This window comes from Anopheles marshallii, chromosome 3, assembly GCF_943734725.1.
Source record: "Anopheles marshallii chromosome 3, idAnoMarsDA_429_01, whole genome shotgun sequence".
Taxonomy (NCBI): domain Eukaryota; kingdom Metazoa; phylum Arthropoda; class Insecta; order Diptera; family Culicidae; genus Anopheles; species Anopheles marshallii.
In genome coordinates, this window is record NC_071327.1 from 44,651,938 (window position 1) to 44,670,788 (window position 18,851).

Here is an 18,851-nt window from a genome sequence, read left to right on the forward strand (position 1 = left end):
TCGATGGAAAAGGGCATTTGGTGAAGCAGGTAATGAATTTTTAAAATCATTCCATGCCCACACCGTATCGCCTCCTTCACGAACGTAACCCATTTTCTGCACCAAAGGCAAGATTACATTTATGCAAGCATATGCATCACCGCCCCATCCGCCGTATGCTAATGTGCCTTACACTTGCACTGCCGCATCATGGTTTCCCTCAGTGAGGGTTTTTACCATCGTATACAACGGAATGACGGTACAGCTGCAGTATGATTTTAATGTAATAATTTCCTACGGTACGCTGTAGCGCCAGTGAACATTGACTATACTCATTCCTAAGCCAAGCTTGTAAACGAAGCCTCAACAGCGGCATTAAACATTTAGACTTCGTTTGATGTGATTGATTGCTCAATTGCGCTTTATCACATGTACGGCGCAGTGGTGTACGAAAGAAGAACGGTTGCCAAATAGTGCCAGTCATTCGAGGAAGGAAGCTGAATAAGATACAATCCAAAGCAAATTGCAATGCCAATCTGGTCCACCGACCGTTCCTAGCACATTACTACACTTGCTTGCGATGAATTATTGAGAATGACTTGCATTGGTGTTTAAGCATTGTAATAAAATTCATTACAAAAGCCACATTGATGTTGCAATACACTTTGTACTTTAAATACCATTGAAATTCTATAGTCAAAACCATTCCTTTGCCCTTTAATGCGGTCTAGCTAGAGCTGCGGTTATAATTAGGTTTTAGCTCAGGTTACGTCTAAATTTAATTCATATCAATTAAAATATAATGCTTCAATTTAGTACACAATCATTTGAGCTCAGACGAAGTCATGAGCTATGCGTATGAAATTTCTTGCGCAAAAATATTATTTTTTAAGCTGTATTTATTAAACAAATTGGAGCAGCTTGTTTCTTATGCTATCAGATGATCATTTAATAGTGTATTTAGTGCCAGGAAAATTTCGTGGAACAATTTCGGTCGATTATGTTGTGTTTTGTAGTGTGTAAATTTCTGGAATAATCGAATTGTAAAAATGAGCATCAAAAATGTCATAAGTTTTATAATATGCTGCTGTAATTTTTTTTTATAAAATGATGATACACAAGCGTTACAGTATACTTTTGAGAAGAAATCGATGAAAATAAAGTAAAAAACAAACATTTTGTAAAAAATAAACGAAAACGAAACGTTGAAAACGAAATAGAAACTAAAAGGCGTTATTTGATATAGAATCGTTAAAGTTATGATGACTTTTAATATTAGCCACAATTTAGTGTGCTTGTTTAATTTGAAATATATCGCTAAACTTTAAAACAAATCGTAGAGTATGCATCATGTGTCATTGATTTAGATAAGCTGGGAGTTGTACTAACACAGATAAAATATATGATATGAAAAAATTCCGTTCGCTAGTACCTGTTGGTTTTTTAAGCAAAGCACACTCCAGCCAAACGATTAAGATAAACATAATTGCTTTTGTCATAAAAAGTTCTACCCTTCATCTAACTCGTAAATTGAGCGTTCTGGTACAATAATGTTTGCCCTTTAGCAGAAAAATAATCACTTTATGTCGTCAAATGAGGTTTCGACCACAAAGTTCAATATGTTGTGACGCTTTTGTTATGGCTTTTGCTCAGCTTTTGCGTAATAGATGGTTTCATCTGTCCAAGATGGCAAATCAGAAACATACCGTGTGGTATCCAACGAAGCAAATGGAAACATTTTAACCACAATTTTAACCACCAAACCCACATCCCAGCGGTAAATTGTGTTCCGATTTCTCAGAAGAAAACCGCCCAACACTTGACCCTCGGCCATCGGGTTTTATGGTGTATCAATTATTGGTATCGTCCTTACTGATGCTGATAAGGATCTACACAACGGTGGGGGAAGGCGTTGGCAAGGGTCCATCAAACCACAAACATAAGACACTCACAATCGGTCCTGCAAACAAGCTCTCGTTTCGGGCAACAGCGGCGACAGGTATTTTGACAAATGGTATGCTATTTCCGATTGCCGCGCTATGCATTCACACCTGCGCCACACGTACCGACTGCGTTTCCAATATCCCACGCGTAACATGACGGTGGCATGGGGAACCATTATGGGTGAATTTATGTGATGGTCGATAGATCGAGCATGAATCACCGTAGCGCCATTATCGTCAACATCGTGATCATTATCGAAGCTCTAAACGACCGTCATCAACGGAGGCTATCAATAGACTTCGATTGTGTTGTTTGGCGGGGTAGCTGGAGGTAGAGATAAGATGTATTGCTAAAGGTGACCATCAAACCACCCGAACATTATACAGATCATAGTGACTAACCTCAGAAGTACCTTCGCTTTAGAAGTATCTTTGTGGAGCAACGAGCTTGCTTAATCTGTGGTCCGTCAAACTTGTAAACCGTCACGCTAAGAAATCTGGGTCGGCATAAAACTCAGGACTCAGAACGTGCCTCCAGAAAATGAAAATATAATAATAATTCTTCAATCACTATCGTGTAAAACTGATTATTGCAATCATGTTTTGTTATTCGACCGAAAGAAGAACGGCCGCATTGCTAATTGTTGTATTTATTTGTACAGGAAAGGCATTGCGATGAACAACAAAATTATTATTATAGAAATCTCCAAGCACCGTGCTAAGGACGAGTTTTTCCAAGCCTCTAACAACAAATTTTCCCCAATTGCCTTGGGGCATATTATTATTGAACGTGACACTGCCTAGTAAAAAGCACCAGAATATTACAAATACACAGAATATTACACCTACTTTTTGGACCCGAACCCTGTACTGTTATTTCAATTCTACCGCCTACTAAAGCTTTTCGATTCATTTTATCAACAGAACACCCACAATCAAGTAACCTGTTCTATCTTGTATCATCCTCTCTTCTTTCCACTCGCTATTCGGTGCTGCGAGCCAGGAAGCAGGCGGAACAATTACGGGACCACCGACTACGGGAGCATCCGGACAGCACTGCCCAAACACTATCGCCCCGAATCGACCAGCCCACGCGAAAGAGTACACGTTCCTGGACATTGAGCTGAAGTACGGAATCCTACAGGTATGGTTGCTATAGTATTGAACCATTCTTGGCTTTATTGTTTTCCCCCGGTCCTTATAGCTGTGCCGCAAAAACACTACCGTCCCTTTCAACTGTCCCCCATTCACCGGTATCTAATACCCTATTAATAAAGGTCTCCACAATTTGTCATCGGACCGCGAAGCCTTACAAACGGGCAAAGAGAGTTTCCCAATAGCTGCCTTAGGTCTAACAAAACCCCAGGCACGCACATAGCAACCCGCCCTATCAAAGCATCCTAAAATAAAAGAAGTACAAGAAAGGATTCCTAAAGCGTTCGCAGAACCAATGATTCGTGAAACTAGCCACCTTTTCCCGAGCCAGAACAGCTTCTGGTCAGGAAAACATTCTTCCAAATCGTATCATTGCGTCGTCCGACTGTGACGATGAAGTACAGGCAGGTGCCCCGTACCGGTCAACTGGAAGATCGCACGCTTCTATTTTATGCCGTCCTTTTTCTTCAACCTTTTTTGTTCTATTCGAGCAGTCATCTTTCCTCGAGAGCGAGCGCAAAATCGGATCAATAAATAAATGGAAACAAACGGTTTTGTGCGCTTTTACCGAGGCAATGACAGAACGCCATCATGCGCAAAAAATAATTCTTGCACCGCAAAATATCTAATGGTTATCGGTGACATTTTTATAACATTCAAACCATTTTGTTGCACTGAAAACAGCGATAAATAGGAGAATAAAATATCACTCCACTTTTCTTGATAATTGTCAACGTTTGGTCGCATAAACGTGCATGGAAAACGTGACAAACGTGGGCAACATTGCTGTAATTTTGCTCGCTTCCCCGTAAATGTCCATTGTTGGGCAGTATGATCGATTAGAACGTGAAAACTTCAGATCGACGACGAAGATAGTACATTTCACTCAAATCGACTGCTCAATCAATCGCTCTCCAGATGGAATTGCAAAGGGGCCACGTGCACGTTATACTTTCTCGTTAGTAACCACCCGATTGTACAGCTTCAAGCAAACTTGTTTAAAAAATGCATTCTTTGCTCATTCCCGATTCCGATCCGCTCCCTTTCGGCTATAATGCCTTTGCCAATGCTCGTTATTATAGAGGTTTCCGCTTTGCAGCCGTTTGCTTCAGTCTGTTTACCACACGCTGAACTATTGCATGAAGGAAACTATTCTTTGTGCAGAATAATGATGATTTCAAATGGCATTTCTTCACGTTGCCAAAGTCACGTTTCTCTGTTGAAAAGCTGTAAGTGAAACGAGGCCGAGCAGTTTGCCAGTACCGCAATTGATACGATACTACAGATGCGGAACGATTCTGATGCGTGTTCTTGCTTAGCTTTTACGGATAAAGTTGTGGTCCGTCAAGTAATGTTGGCATTCCAATGAGGCCAATTTTATTGACAGCATTAACAGGGGTTATAGCTGGCAACCATCGTTATTTATAACTTATCTTGCAACTGCAATAGTGTTAGAGTATACAGAATCAGGCAGAAGGTGTAAAACAAATGACAACATTGCCTATGTATGCAATATTAAATGCTAACAAGTATCATCCTATATCCGACTTACATTAACTACTAAGAAAACAAGAAATGAATGTTTCCGCTTTAATTAATTTTAAACTTTTTTCCATAACCATAATCGCAACACTAAACAATCGGTAGTATTTGATTTCTCTATTTCTATTTGATCGTAGATGATTTCTTTAGAACAATTTTAACATGATCAACATCAACACAACTGTAATCAAACTACTTTTCAACTTTGTTGGAGTCTTTGGGTTAAATTGTCATAACGATACTATACCATTTTAAAAGAATATTTAGCAGTTTATTTCTTCACTTTCGTTTCGTTTTGTTTATACCGTTTTTTTAGATTTGGTTACTTTTATGGGATTTTTTAACTATAGTCATTTACAATATTTTTTCCTTGTCTTTCGCTAAGCGCAGTTAGGCTAATCGGGCAGTCCATTTATTTATTTTTATATTACATTTATTCTATCTTTTGGTCGGCTAAATACACCCGGGTTGAGGTGACTTTTCACTGTTTGGCGAAGGAATTGTCTTCAAACGAAAATATCTTAGATTAAGTTACCTTTAGTTGTAAGCAATACTTTGTTTTTGAATAAAAAAAAATCTACTGTAAGTACATGTAAAGATCAAGAAATACCGTCAAAGAACCGTCATAAAACAATAATACATAAATGATTAAAATACTTGAAACGAGACTCCTGTTCAGGTGATATTCGATAGCCTACCCTTACCAAACACCACAATAAGAGACGATAAGACCGCCCACAAAGCGTTTAATTGCATTCTCAACTTTTTACAACGTTCTAATGCTAAAAACGAAACAACGATAGTAAAATTTGTTCATTCCATTTGTTCCAGATAACCGAAGCATTATCGTTCCTGCACTACTCCGGACAAGTGATACACAAAAATGTCTGCCCATCATCGATCCTGATCACGAAGAAGGGCACCTGGAAGTTGGCCGGATTCGAGTTCACTGAGCGCACCAACGAAACCGATGCAACCGATCCCGTACCGTGCCAACCTTGGTCAACCAGAGCCTCCAAGCTGGTGCAACCGAATCTAGACTACATGGGTAGGGATTTCACCTATAAGTTGCGCAGCGAAAACGCACATCCAGCTCATCCCGCTACATCTCATCCACAGCTCCCGAAATCCAGATCAACAGTAGCTGCAGCATACTGAGCGATATGTTCTCGCTCGGGATGGTTATTTGTGCCATATTCAACCACGGCCGCTCGCTGATTCAGTCGAGCAACTCAACCTCGACCTACCTGAAGCAGATGGAACTGGTTGGTATTTTTGGCACGCACCACACGGCATAGATATGGTTTCATACACGAATATGCTTTCTATGCTCCTCCATCACTATTTTTCACGCCTCATGTTGCGATTGCATCCCCACACTGTTAGGTGTACCGACGGAATGAACTATTTCGACCTGTCTTCTTTGTCTGTCGAGTGGCTTCACGGGCATGACAAATATTCATCCCAACGTCAACGTAAAGCTACTCACTGAATGCAACAAAGAACTTAAAACGGCGTCGTAAGGCGTCGCTTTAAACTCCATTCTGTAGTACGGGGCTGGTTAAGGACATACCTATACACACGCACTCACTATCACGTGCTACGTCTAGGGTACATTCCACAGTTTCTGACTGATGTTTTTTCCCAATTTTCCGTCGTCAGCACGTGAATAGTATCTAATTTAAGCTTTGATCTACGGTGGGTATCTTTCCGACTGGCGGGTTTGGTCTCTTGCTTGGTTGAGTACACCACTGCAAAACCTAGCAGGTTAGCTTACTTCGCCGAACAAAGCAATCTTCGAAAGTAACTTTCTTTGCGTTTTTCGTGAAGACAACGTTCGCGATGGCATGGGCGTACCCACAAAAGGCGTTCGCACAATTCGTGCAATGACAGCCAGGTAAAAAATTAATACAAGCACTGAGGGAAGTAAGCGTCCTCAGTGTAATCATAAATTCCGTACATCGTTTATGCTACTGGTTTTGATAACGCACGAGCACAGCAAGCAGCCAACGAGACGGGTTGATGGTTCAGGTTCCAGGCGTAATATTCCGTTTCAAAATCAGGCCGACGTCCGTTACAGCGTAACTGTTTTATCCCAGCTGAAGAGATTTTTAGTACTGTTTCGCTATCAAGTCTTTAACCTTCAAATCATGTCATTACGTTGCTTTGTATGGTTTTATAATACCGCATGGGATGGGACTAATTTTACAAACATAAACGTCTTTTGTATCTGGTACGACGCTTTTAATATTTTATGCAAATTATGCTTGTAACACCTTGAAAAATTATAGATATTATCCTTATATAGTGCTGATTGTTGCCTCACATTCTGTATGGCAATACACTGTTACGTTTTTACGTAATGTACGTTTTTTTATTTAATGAGTGAATTAAGTGTGTGAAACATGTATTTAATGTATTTCATACACTTCAATTGCTTATGATAAAAATGTAGCGCATGTTGCCTTGTTTAGCACGCTGGAGGTGCTAACTTTGCAGCTGAACAATAAATTACCTTGACACGTGTGTAAGGAACCATACGGGTTACGCGTATACTTCTGAATTTCTAGCTTCGTCGCTCACGGCAAGAGCTTTTACATATTCATTTTTTAACATGGTTAGCTTCCATTTTATTCACAACAATAATTAAATCAATTCCAAACTCTGTACACCACGCGAGACCATCCGAACGGAAACAAGGAATGATTTTTCCCTTTCACTAGAAATACTCCACAATTGCAGACGAGCAACCGTCTGCTACTCGAGCTGTAGCACCCAACCTTACCAGCTGATGGCAAATTGCTACGGAAAACATTTTTTTTTTCACCTGCTTCACACCGATTGGAGGCAGTTGGCTTGAGGTTGTTTTGGAGACTAGAGTTCACCGTACATGTGCATTTTGTATGCCACCTTCGTTCGACTGGGTAGGAAGACTAACAAAAATTTGTTATTATGTACTGCCACAGAGATTGTTGATTAGATTCAAAAATAAATTCATTCCCTAGTATGGTGTCGAACTTGGAGCCGTATTTTTATTTGCTTCTTTTTGTCGTTCTGAAAAGTCGCAAAGGGAGTTAAATTATTTGCAAAGAAAGGAAAATCTCGGGAGCACCAACGCAAAACACGTGTTTGTGTGCGTATAAGGGAAAGACAGCTCAAGGCACAGGCCGTAATGGAGCAATCCTATTATTAGAAGCCCATTGATACTGCAAATATCCCACGCGATAAAGCTCCGTCACGACACACGTACACGAATATGTACCATTCACACGCAATCAATGTGGGCAACAAACCCGGACATCTACTCCGTTGCCATTCTGTCTGCGCTGTGCCGGTGTGTGCTGGTTGTCTGGGTCCAACGTTTGGCGCCATGCTTCCTCTTCCGTCACACACCGGGGATGCGTTGGACACCAGTAGCACTAGTCCCTTACTAGATCTGAGCCAGTGGGTGATTAGTTTAAACGGAGCGAGCGAAAGCGAGTGAATGGAAAACGTGAACTAATTTTCTATAAATCATCAGCTAGATGAGGCCGTACACAATATCCTTCCAAGGATACCGATCCCGCTGCAGGAGGCAACCACAAGGCTATTGAAGAAATCGCCCGGAGCTCGCCCGACCGCTCAGCTACTAACGCTCATCAAGTACTTCAGGTAGGATGGACACGTTTACTTTACCACTTCGCTCGGTGGGTGACTGTGAACGAAGAGGAGGAATAAAAAAAGCAAACATATTCCAGCCATTCCATCTTCACTCAGCCATTCTTCCCGGAAGTTTCATGGCGAATCGATGCACAGCACGCGAAACGGAACGGAATAATTGGATTGTCCGTGTTTTTTCGTGCCCCGTTCGGTACCTAATTCCATTCCGTTCCGTTTCGAATGGTTGGCATTTCGTTATTTTCCCATCTTCGTCTACTGTCGCAGAATGGGTGATGTTTTTACCCCGGTTTCAATTTTCTTCCTGTTATTCTTTTTCTTTCCTTCTCATCCGACCCACACAGCGATCCTGCCGTCCAGGCGCTACAATTTCTCGATGTCATCAACATGAAGGATCCGACGCAGAAAACGCACTATTACCGCAGCACCCTCAGAGAAGTGTTACCGTTCATACCGCGGGTAAGATAACGCAAAGTTTGCGCTTCGGTAAAATATGTTTCCATTTGCTGTTTCTCCTGATCACCAACGATCCGCAGCGTCTTTCGTAGGCTGGCAAGAACTAGCAAAAACAATTCATTCAAGTGGCTCCTCTAGCATCCCAGCATGCTCAGAGTGACCGCTTCTCATGCGCGCCACCCTGCTAGCACCTGACACGGGAAAGGCTTGCGCAAAAATTGCTTCTTTTCGCTTCGCGACACAAATTTGTAATAATGCCACCATTTTGGAAGCCGCTGGGCAAATTTGTCCTAGGCCAAACCATGCTCCGAATAAGTTAACCGAAGTTAATGATTGAATACCAGCCGATCAATATAACGCACAATTACGGTCCTGCTTTTGTGTGTATAATTCTGTTTCATGTTTAAGGGTGACCACATAATTGATTAACGTTTAGGTGAGTTCACTTGGGGTAGTGTTTGCTGACGACGATAATGATTTGTTTGCCGACAAGCGTAATATATGTGTGCAGATGTGTACAGCATGCTTCCTGAAATGTGATATCATTACATTGCAATAGCAATCGACACTATTTTATGAGTAGCGATAGCGTGAAACTATAATTTGCGCAGCAAATGGGCATGTCGCTTGAATAACCCGATAAAATACTGTTTTAATTGAAAGTCTATCGTGTCATAGCCATTATACACGTTAGGCTAGTATGTTTTGCGCTAGTTTATTTCATTTAGTTGTATGTATAATTTATTTTATTTTCATTCATTTTCTGGCGTTCAGTTCTTTACCTAAATATTCAAAGCACATATTTGATTTTCAATAATCTATTTTACAATTCATCTATGCAACCATTTATTTGTTATCATTCTTCTTCTTGGCCACTTGTCACTTGGTCACTCAGTGTCACTGTGACTTGAATTCTTCAAATTCCAAATTCCAACTATTTAATACACATCCCTTCTATCTCAAAATAACCCCCTCGGCGTATGTTGCAGTAAACATATACTTTACGATTTTTACCGCTGGATTTATTAGATGTTTTGAAATGTGTTACAAATACATGTAGTTTTAAAGATGCATCAATCAGAACAAATATAAATTTTGGTTATTCAAATTTCCACTGGCATCGATCAATCTATCTAGCCAATTGTAAGTCTAATTAAATAAAGTAAATATCAAAATTTGCACATTTTTCCAATCAATAGCAAATAAAATATACAATATTTAAAGTATATGTGTTTCGTTTACTTCTCACATATTATTTTACCTATGAAACCCTCACAGGAAAACAACCGTTACCGCGATCGATCATATTAAATTGATAAAAACTTGTAATACAACGGCCATGAGCTATTTTCATACCAATGTCTCACATAAAACAACGACCCTAACGTGAGCTTTCTGTCTTTATCAGACCTGTTCGTAAAACAGGCAGGGCTCATCGATTGATTGATCCTTTATGCGGTTTCAAGTCTGTTTGCCTTAACCTGCACACCAATCACCGGATGTAAACAACCTTTTCTCTTTTTCCAGTTCATTTGCGTTTCTGCTTAATAAGGGTTCGTCTTCCCCGTCCCTCATGCCGGCTATCAACTGCAAAACGTTGCTCCAATCGTTTCCCAAACGTTCTATTAGAGTGTGGTCGAACCTAAGGGAAGCCATTTTGCCAATGCTTCAAAAACCTCTCAATGCTCTTTCACCCGCCCGAGGCAAATTGACCTGATGCAAAACTCAGTTTCCTCGAACCGAGCCCGGTTTCAAAAATCAATCAACCTCAATCGATGCAATCGAAGGATAGCTGGGTAGCAGTCAAGCTTCACTTGCTTGTGAAAACCGACCGAGTTTGTGACGAGTGTGCAGGCTCATAGCTCATCTTACCCGGCACAACCTGTTGCACACTTTTCAGCTATCGGACCATTAGATCCAATCGAAACCGGTGCGCTGTCGGTGGGGAATGGGTTTCGATTTTCTTCGAATGATTCGCGAAGGATGTTCACCAAACCAGTAAGCGATCCCCAATCCGGACGGTGTTAACAATGTGAAAGTGCAAATTAGATTTGATCATCCGACTTTTCTCACTTCAGCAGTCCGTTAAAGGCAACAATATTGAATTCAGCATCGTTTGACGATATTCCTGTTTTCTGCTGCCATGCCATCATCCCATCGAGCGCATTACTCTCTTCGTAAAAGGGCACGAAAGAACTCCGCGGTGTGATTTACCCACACTCACAATGTTGGTTACGTTTTAGGGGGCAGGCAAGCATCACGAACAACAGTAATCAGTTTATCATGCTGGTGCCCTATAAATCTCACCGTTTTCGATACATGGCTCCCTCTTGTTGCCCTCTGTTTAATTTGCCATCCTACGGATGATGGGTCTTAAATTTAATAGCTCACACCTCATTCCTGCGTGCTGAAAGCGATCATACGCGTGACAGGTGGAGTGAAAACAAAAATCCAAATCCGTAGGGTAGACTATCTGGCTACGGAAAGTATTTTGCAATATATTCGATGATACGTTCACGTTCTTTTAAAGGTAGATATAATTTGATGCTTCTTTAATTGACTTGTCTTCAATCCATTATTTGCGTACACCTATTATTTCATTGATTAGAAGAATTATATTATATTTTAAGAAGAAAATCTTCGCTATACAAATTGTAGTTGGTAGTAACGTAACGTTTCCATGGTAACGTAATTTCGCACACTGTTGGATCATTTTCTGTGTGGTGCACTTATCATTTCACATTTTTGCAGCAAGGCTTCCCCTTTCAATGCCTTCAATGATTCCATCGCTAGCAATACACTTTTTTCTATGACTACTGTGGTTTTATCATTGGAAGATATTTTTTAATCAAACTTTTTACCACGGGCGAATTGAGAGTTTTTTTACAGTTTTCGTGGGTATCAGTTGCCACGCGGTCCTCAACAGTTTTTAACCGCTATTTTTAAGATATTTTCAAAATGAATTTCCTTTTACTCGGTGATACAGTGGAAGCGATGCCAAATTCAGAAACAACTACGAATAAGATATTCTGCCCTATTTGATTAAGTTATTTGGTACAGATTTTCACGAGTTACTACAGGTCGTTTTCATCGGAGTTTATATTAAATTATAAACGCTATAAAAATGTATCATTCCCGAGCTGCCGGGTTTCTGGAGACGTAGAATTTTGAAGAGCCAAGTTCCAATGGTCAAGATGCCATCAAATGCAAACAGACAAAATATGCAATATCGCCATAAGCTTCAGGAAACATCTTTAGAATAGAAGGCTCGGTTAAATTATAGCTACATGTTATCCCGCATTTTTTTGACAATTTCCCAAGGTGTTTTGATTGCGTTCCGTCTATTTTTTAATCCGTCCCGAGATTTTTTCCCATCAATTTTTTAAATCGTTCCGAGGTTTTTTGACGGTCTCCCATATATTTTTTAAATCTACTTTATCTTCTACTGTGTACTCACATACGCCTCTTAGAGATGAACTTTATCCAAAACTGACGATATCCTCTTAGCTGCGTTTGAAAGGAACACGCTCAGTAGGATTTTTTGTCCCGGATATGTGGAAGGACAATGGAAGAGCTGGTACAATGACCAGCTCTATGAGCTATACGGCATACATACTGTCGTATAGCGGATTAGAAACGTCACGCGCCGGAGGGCTGATCACGTAATGAGAGTGATACCGGGCGACCCAGCCTATAAATTACTTTTAGGCTGTCCACATGGACAGAGAAGGCGTGGTAGGCCCAAATTGTGATAGAGTGATGACGTTAATGCGTCCGCCAGAATGACCAGGATAATTTATTAGGAGACGCAAGATTGTTAAGAACAGCTTAAGTGTAATTTGAAGTTTTTACGTCAAAATGATACGTCACATCACACAGTCAATATTTTTATGATATATTTCAATCGAGATAATCGATCAAGATTCAGGACTGATCAACTACAATGACTAAATATCTAAAATACTACGCTAGATGTCCAGATCAGACGAATGGCTTTATTAGACTAAGAAACGAACGAAGACCCTAAGGCTCTAAACAAATAACTACAATAACAGCTGAATGTGACTTGAATTATGTTTTACCAAACAGTTTTTTATATACGAAAGCCAAGGTTGGGCAGAAATTTTATAGCTTATAAAACTAATAAAAGTAAAATTAACACCGTTCATTATTGAAAAACCCTTTTTCCAATATCAAGGAGTTTGCGTAAACATTGTAGTTCCGTTGCGTAGCCCTGCAACCGGGCCGATTATCTAGTGTTAAGACAAATTACAGTGTTGCTACAATAGGCAATAAACGATGTATTACACCTTTCTCACAGATCTGATTTAGTTGTCTGTTTTTAGTTGTCAGATTTTAGTCTCACAAGGAAAAATTCTAAATTCATTCATTCAAAATTAACTCTATCCACAAAATACGAATGGTTTCATTTGACCTAAACGATTATCGTATAGGAGCAGCTGATTAGTAATGTAATGTACAACCAAGTCCAGAACAGCGGAATATAAAAACTGTATGCATCCTCCTATAGATAGACCCAAAAATAAATAAAATCAATCTATATTTCAATCCTAATGGTAGCATTTGTTGTCAAATCTGAGAGTTGGAGGAATCCATCCACCAATTCCCAACATTTTAGTGGATGAATGTGACCACCACATTATTAAGCAACATCGACAGTCCGGTTAAATCCGTAGAGGAGACTTAAGGAAAGAATCCCAAACATCTTAAATAATCCATTATCTTTGTTTGACAAACGTCTCGAATATCGCCTTCCGAACAAATCTGCACAATGAAAAAAAAGTTTCGGTCTGATACTGATAATTCTCAGTCTGATAATAATTAGTTTAATTAGTTTAATTAACAGAAATAACTGATGAAATAAAAACTTAATGTTTTCAAGTTTGAAAACTTTTTCAACAAGTCAATAGTTTTGGGTATAGAAAATAATCAGCTTTGCAGCTCCTTACCGTTGGTCTTACTTAGATAGCTCGCACTTTCTTTCTTACGATTATTATCATCTTGGTCCACACAAAGTAGGTAACCACATTCCTCTACTAGATTTGAAGGTCGTACATTAGGAGACCGTTTTATAAAAATCATTCAATTTCCACACAGCTGCCATGGTACTTAGGTGGTGTCATCGTATATTGCGAAAATATTACGGCGCCATCCGAATATCCGGTGCTCGTTCCTGAAATCACGAGTATTTTTACGTTCTTTTTTTTTGTTATTATACTCCGATTAAAGTTTATTGTTTAAACCAATAGTAAACATTCGTCCAAATTAATTGGTTGTCATCTAATGGGATATAAGTGTAACAGCCACAATGAAAGAACCTGCTTTATCACTGATGAACAATCTATTATCGTTAAGTGCTTTCAAGAAACAGATAGTTTTCTTTCAATGAAATCGTGCGCCGGAACAGATAAACTTCAAATGGTTGTTCAATTTATCTGTCATAACCATTCACGTCGGTGTTGCTAATGTACAATCACGGTTGCCATGTTGCCACTCTCTCTCTCTTTCTCTTCCAACAGAAACTCTGGTGGCAACATATCTGGCCTAATCTGCAGCAGGAAATGCGTGCTGATGAAGTGCTAGCCGCAGTGTTGCAGCCCGCCCTAACCCTAGTCCAAGAATCTTCAAACTCGGAATATGAAGCAATCATTTTACCTACCTTTAAGTAAGAATCATCGTTTCCTTACCTTCGTTCCAATGTGTATGCAAGCATTCCTATCCTCACCACCATCTCGTTGTCCCAAGCTTTCCTATCCGATGACGATGTTTTGCACTTTCCCAACCATCGCATTGGGTGTACTGTGTCAGTTTGTGTGTACTTTACAAGCAACATCTTAACAGATTTCACACATCCTCGGTACCGACCACCATCCCCATACGATGCGGTTTGGTGGTTTGTATCAATTTTTGGTCTTCTCTTCTTTTCTGTTTGCGCTCTCACTCGCCCACAGGACTGTTTTTGTAGCTCCAAAATCTATACAAGCAACCGTAGCGTTATTAGAGAACTTACACATTATTCTAGAGAAAACACCACGGGATGATATACGGACGGAGGTTTTACCCTTACTGTTCAACGCGTTGGAAAGCACAACGATACAGGTTCAGGTGAGTTTGAAGAGGTTCCATTTTCCGTTTTCCGAGTGCCTGGCTGGGATGGGTGGCATGTGTTATTAGCAGGTACGATATTTAGTGTGGTATGCGAAATGGCACCGTCTGCCCTATCATGGAAGCAATCCAATTATGTAATTCTCGACCTCTTTATCACCCTATGGTAATCTCCAACAAAAAGGGATCTTATTCCTACCTCCAGCATCCAATGCGTTGGTTTCAAGATAATTAAAATCACAGCTTTAGATCCATACTTCACTCTCTTTCGTAAGGTGTACGAAGCGCTAAACGATTGTTTAGGAAGTGTATTGTTTTAAATTTCGCACGGTAATAATCCTTTTTCAAATACTATATCAAACTCGCCACAGACCGCAGCAATGTTCCATGATAATAATAGCTTTTTCCTTAAGAATAATTGAAAAGAAAAAAATAGTTTCCCAATTCTAGTTTTTATGTTGTGATAAAGGTGTGGATATGCCTCGACAGAAATTAACGTCATAGTTCAATCCACAATTCGATTGCTTTTTACTGTTTTACAATTTGAATTTCATAATGCTTGCCTTCACTTAATGCCATCCTTGCATCTGGTACTGAAATCGTTAACTCGAACGGCACAAGACGAGGTTCAATCAAATCCATCACTGTCCTATCAAGATCAAACCCTGAATCACCTTCCGCATACTCTTGGGCAACGCCTTCAAGTGGAGATTAACTTCCATTCCATCCAGCTCTAGTAGCAAAACAGAAAGAGAGAAAATGGCTAGTGTATTTCGCCCTTTCACCACTGTCAATTATCTGCAGCGCGAACCAATCGTCGCTGCAAGGCAACGAAACTTCTTGAATGCTTCGGTTGAACGCTTTGTTGAAACCCCCAAACCCCGCAGGTGGAGAGATAGAGGATATCGTCGTGATTCAAGTTGTGATAAATTAATTTCCCACAGTTGCCTCAGCTGCTCACTCGCACTCGATGCACACGTTCGCATTGCTTTTCGTCTCCCGTTCACAGAGTGCGGCCCTGGTGGCGGTAACCAATGTGTACGACTATCTGGACGACATCACGATCAAGAAGCTGGTGCTGCCGAAGCTAAAGTCGGTGTTCGAGAAGAACCAGAGTGATCTGAAAATCATGGGGAACGTGCTACAGTGCGTCGAACGTACGCTGGATAAGCTGGATAAGTCTCAGGTGAGTTACCACCATCCCGGTACGCCATCGTACGAATGGGAACCAGTTCTCATCCCGGTGTCCTTGCTGCCCCGTGACAGATAATCGATGAGGTGCTGCCGCTGCTGCTCGAAGTACGACTCACCGATCCGGACATCGTGGTGCGCGTCGTCAGTAAGTATGCAACTTCCCATAAACCCCATAAATGTGCTTCCCACGACACTCGTCGCGTATCCGTGAAAGCTCGACTTAGCTGTGAGATGACAGTTTTGCAAAATACTTGCCAGCGGGTTTACCTGTTGCAATCTAACTTGCGGTGGGTTTGCTTTACGTTGCAAAATCTTTCCATTGAACCGGCCATCCGAGACAGTTCAATGGGCTTTTGCAGCATAAACGTTGCCGTACGCCGAACCGTACACTGTGCGTGTGTGTCTATTTTCTGCTGTTGTGCAATAGCCCGAAAGCATTTGGGACGAGACCATTGTGAGATGCAGATGGTAACGCTCATCTGGGGACTTATCGTGCTCCCAATGTCCGGGAGATGTTTCAGCAATTCCATCCATAGTCATTACCCTGGCGGTAAATGATACAAAGAAAAAGCACTCGTGCGTAGTAACCATGCAAAGCAAATCGTTCGTCGTCTGGAGTCTAGCCTCACAACGAATGGAATCTACGAGTTTGGCATAAGCACCATAAGAAAAATATTGTTTGAAATGTTTTCCAAGGTATGTTATGAGTACTTGAAGAAACTCGTCAGAAATTAACTAACCGTACGCTCATTATTAATGGTGCACAATTTATCAACCCCACCTGGAAGTCCTGCAGAGGCATAATGGACAGTACGTTAACTAGTAGGAAAGCAGACCTGAGGCGCTAGTTCATGCATGAAACATGTGCTTCCACATGTAATAACAGGAAAAATGTGTGTTTTTTTGTTGTTGCCGGCAATGTTTGTTGATTTGTACTACAACCCGTAACATTAATGTGGCCTTATGACCGTGTAATACATCATAATGTCAAGGACAAGCCCGAGGACGAGTGAACATTTACTTGCTTCCTCTTTTGTTTAACGGTTATGACTTTTGTACGATTAATTCACAATTGTTATGCTGAAGACAGAATTGTGACAGCAAAATCGTTGACTAACTTTGCAACAAATATCACAGACTAAAGTATTATCTACTAAAATATTTTTACCTAAACCATTCAAGAAATAAAATTCAACTTTCTTGCAAATATATAATTGTAAGGTTAAACTACAAATTTATCAAAATATTTTGTAACTACTCCATCGTCTACAAAAAAAACAGTAACACCTTTTTGCAACTGCAAAAAAAAGAAAAGTAATCACTTCGGGCGAGGTGGTCGAAAATTTAAGTATAAAAATATCCTACTACACCTACACGAAAAACTTTGCCTAGCCATACTGTTGCTATCGGTGGAAACTGGTCCTTGCATAACGTCATCGAAACGATCGTGGAGGCGTACTAATATTAACAACTGGAGCACCAACAACAAGAAAATATCCCCTCTCGGGCGTTGCATCCTATGGAAACAGAGTGTTGTACCTTTATTTATACTATCGGTGGGTGTCTGACAAATTCAAAGAATTATTGCACATAGGAGGTATTGATTAAAGCGAGGGACGTTATGTGCGTCTTTGCCAATGGTCTTTCATTTATTAAAAGTTTAATAATTTTAATTGAGAGTATAATAATAGACATGCTACAGTAATACAATGATTATAATAATAAACAAAATAATAATAATGATAGAATATAATAATAGTCAAGGGTATAATATTGCTGACCATACCTATATTCAAGTTTTTAAATAAACTTTTACATCGATAATGAGTATATGGTACCATGATTATATTACTCTTATGTTCTACTAGCCCGTTTGACATTAAATGCTTCGGCAAGCCATTTTTGTCGGTAATAATACGAGCTTGTGGAGAGTAATCAACGTATTAATGGGCATTACGTGCACCGCGCATTTTCATTCTAATGCATGCACAATTCATCGTGTAATTCGGTGAGCAATAATTACACTTTCACCACCAATATCAAAGGATCATTTTCAACGAATTTCGACGAATCGATGAGGAAAACAGCACAGCTACACACTCAACCACGCTTCAAAGCACTCTGTTCGGGGCATGGTTTGATTCATACGATAAAAGCCATAGTCCTTCCCAGAGCAGATGACGCTCACGGTCCACATAAAATTATCTTCCCCCTGCACTCGGTGACGCTTCGTGGTGAAGTTTGGAATCCGGTGCTGTTAGTAAATGTAATTTAATGAGCTGGAAATCATGTCATAAACCAGTTGATACACTAATAAAGCAAATTGAACAGCAAGCGTACCGCACCCTCAACCGACCCACAATGGCACGGTGATGTTGCGATGTGTCGCGTGTAAATTATACGTGTGTGCATACATAAAGCAGCCAACGTTGGTTGGCGTAAAATTATTCATAGGATTTCCTTCCATTTTCGTCACCCCTTTTGTTGCTACCAGGCAGTGAGTTCTGTTACGCTTACGACATCCTGTTGCCCTCACCAGTTTTATTTTCCCATTTTGTTCCACTATCCCCAGACATCTACCGGATCATGCTGTGTGACAAAAAGTATGGCTTAACGGTTAACATCATGGCGACGAAGGTGATGCCCACGCTGCTACCGCAAACAGTGAATCCGTCGTTAAATCTCGAACAGTTTATGATCCTTCTGGAGGTACGTATAAAACCGTTAGCGCCTGACACCAGCACAGAACAATGCATCTTTAATGTTATGTACCGCTCAAAACCACGCTACCCCGTTCAG

The 18,851-nt window shown here is 40.4% G+C and overlaps 1 protein-coding gene across 1 annotated transcript in view; it reads left to right on the forward strand.

The window, feature by feature from the left end:
- The window catches only part of LOC128713818 (SCY1-like protein 2), an 80,616-nt gene that overhangs the window by 39,454 nt on the left and 22,311 nt on the right, over positions 1-18,851 (forward strand). The window contains exons 4-13 of the mRNA XM_053808686.1: positions 2,926-3,066; positions 5,451-5,667; positions 5,739-5,884; positions 8,140-8,270; positions 8,621-8,735; positions 14,273-14,418; positions 14,705-14,858; positions 15,868-16,044; positions 16,125-16,197; positions 18,625-18,761. Coding sequence (XP_053664661.1) covers positions 2,926-3,066; positions 5,451-5,667; positions 5,739-5,884; positions 8,140-8,270; positions 8,621-8,735; positions 14,273-14,418; positions 14,705-14,858; positions 15,868-16,044; positions 16,125-16,197; positions 18,625-18,761 — 1,437 coding nt within the window. The remainder of the gene's footprint in view (positions 1-2,925; positions 3,067-5,450; positions 5,668-5,738; positions 5,885-8,139; positions 8,271-8,620; positions 8,736-14,272; positions 14,419-14,704; positions 14,859-15,867; positions 16,045-16,124; positions 16,198-18,624; positions 18,762-18,851) is intronic.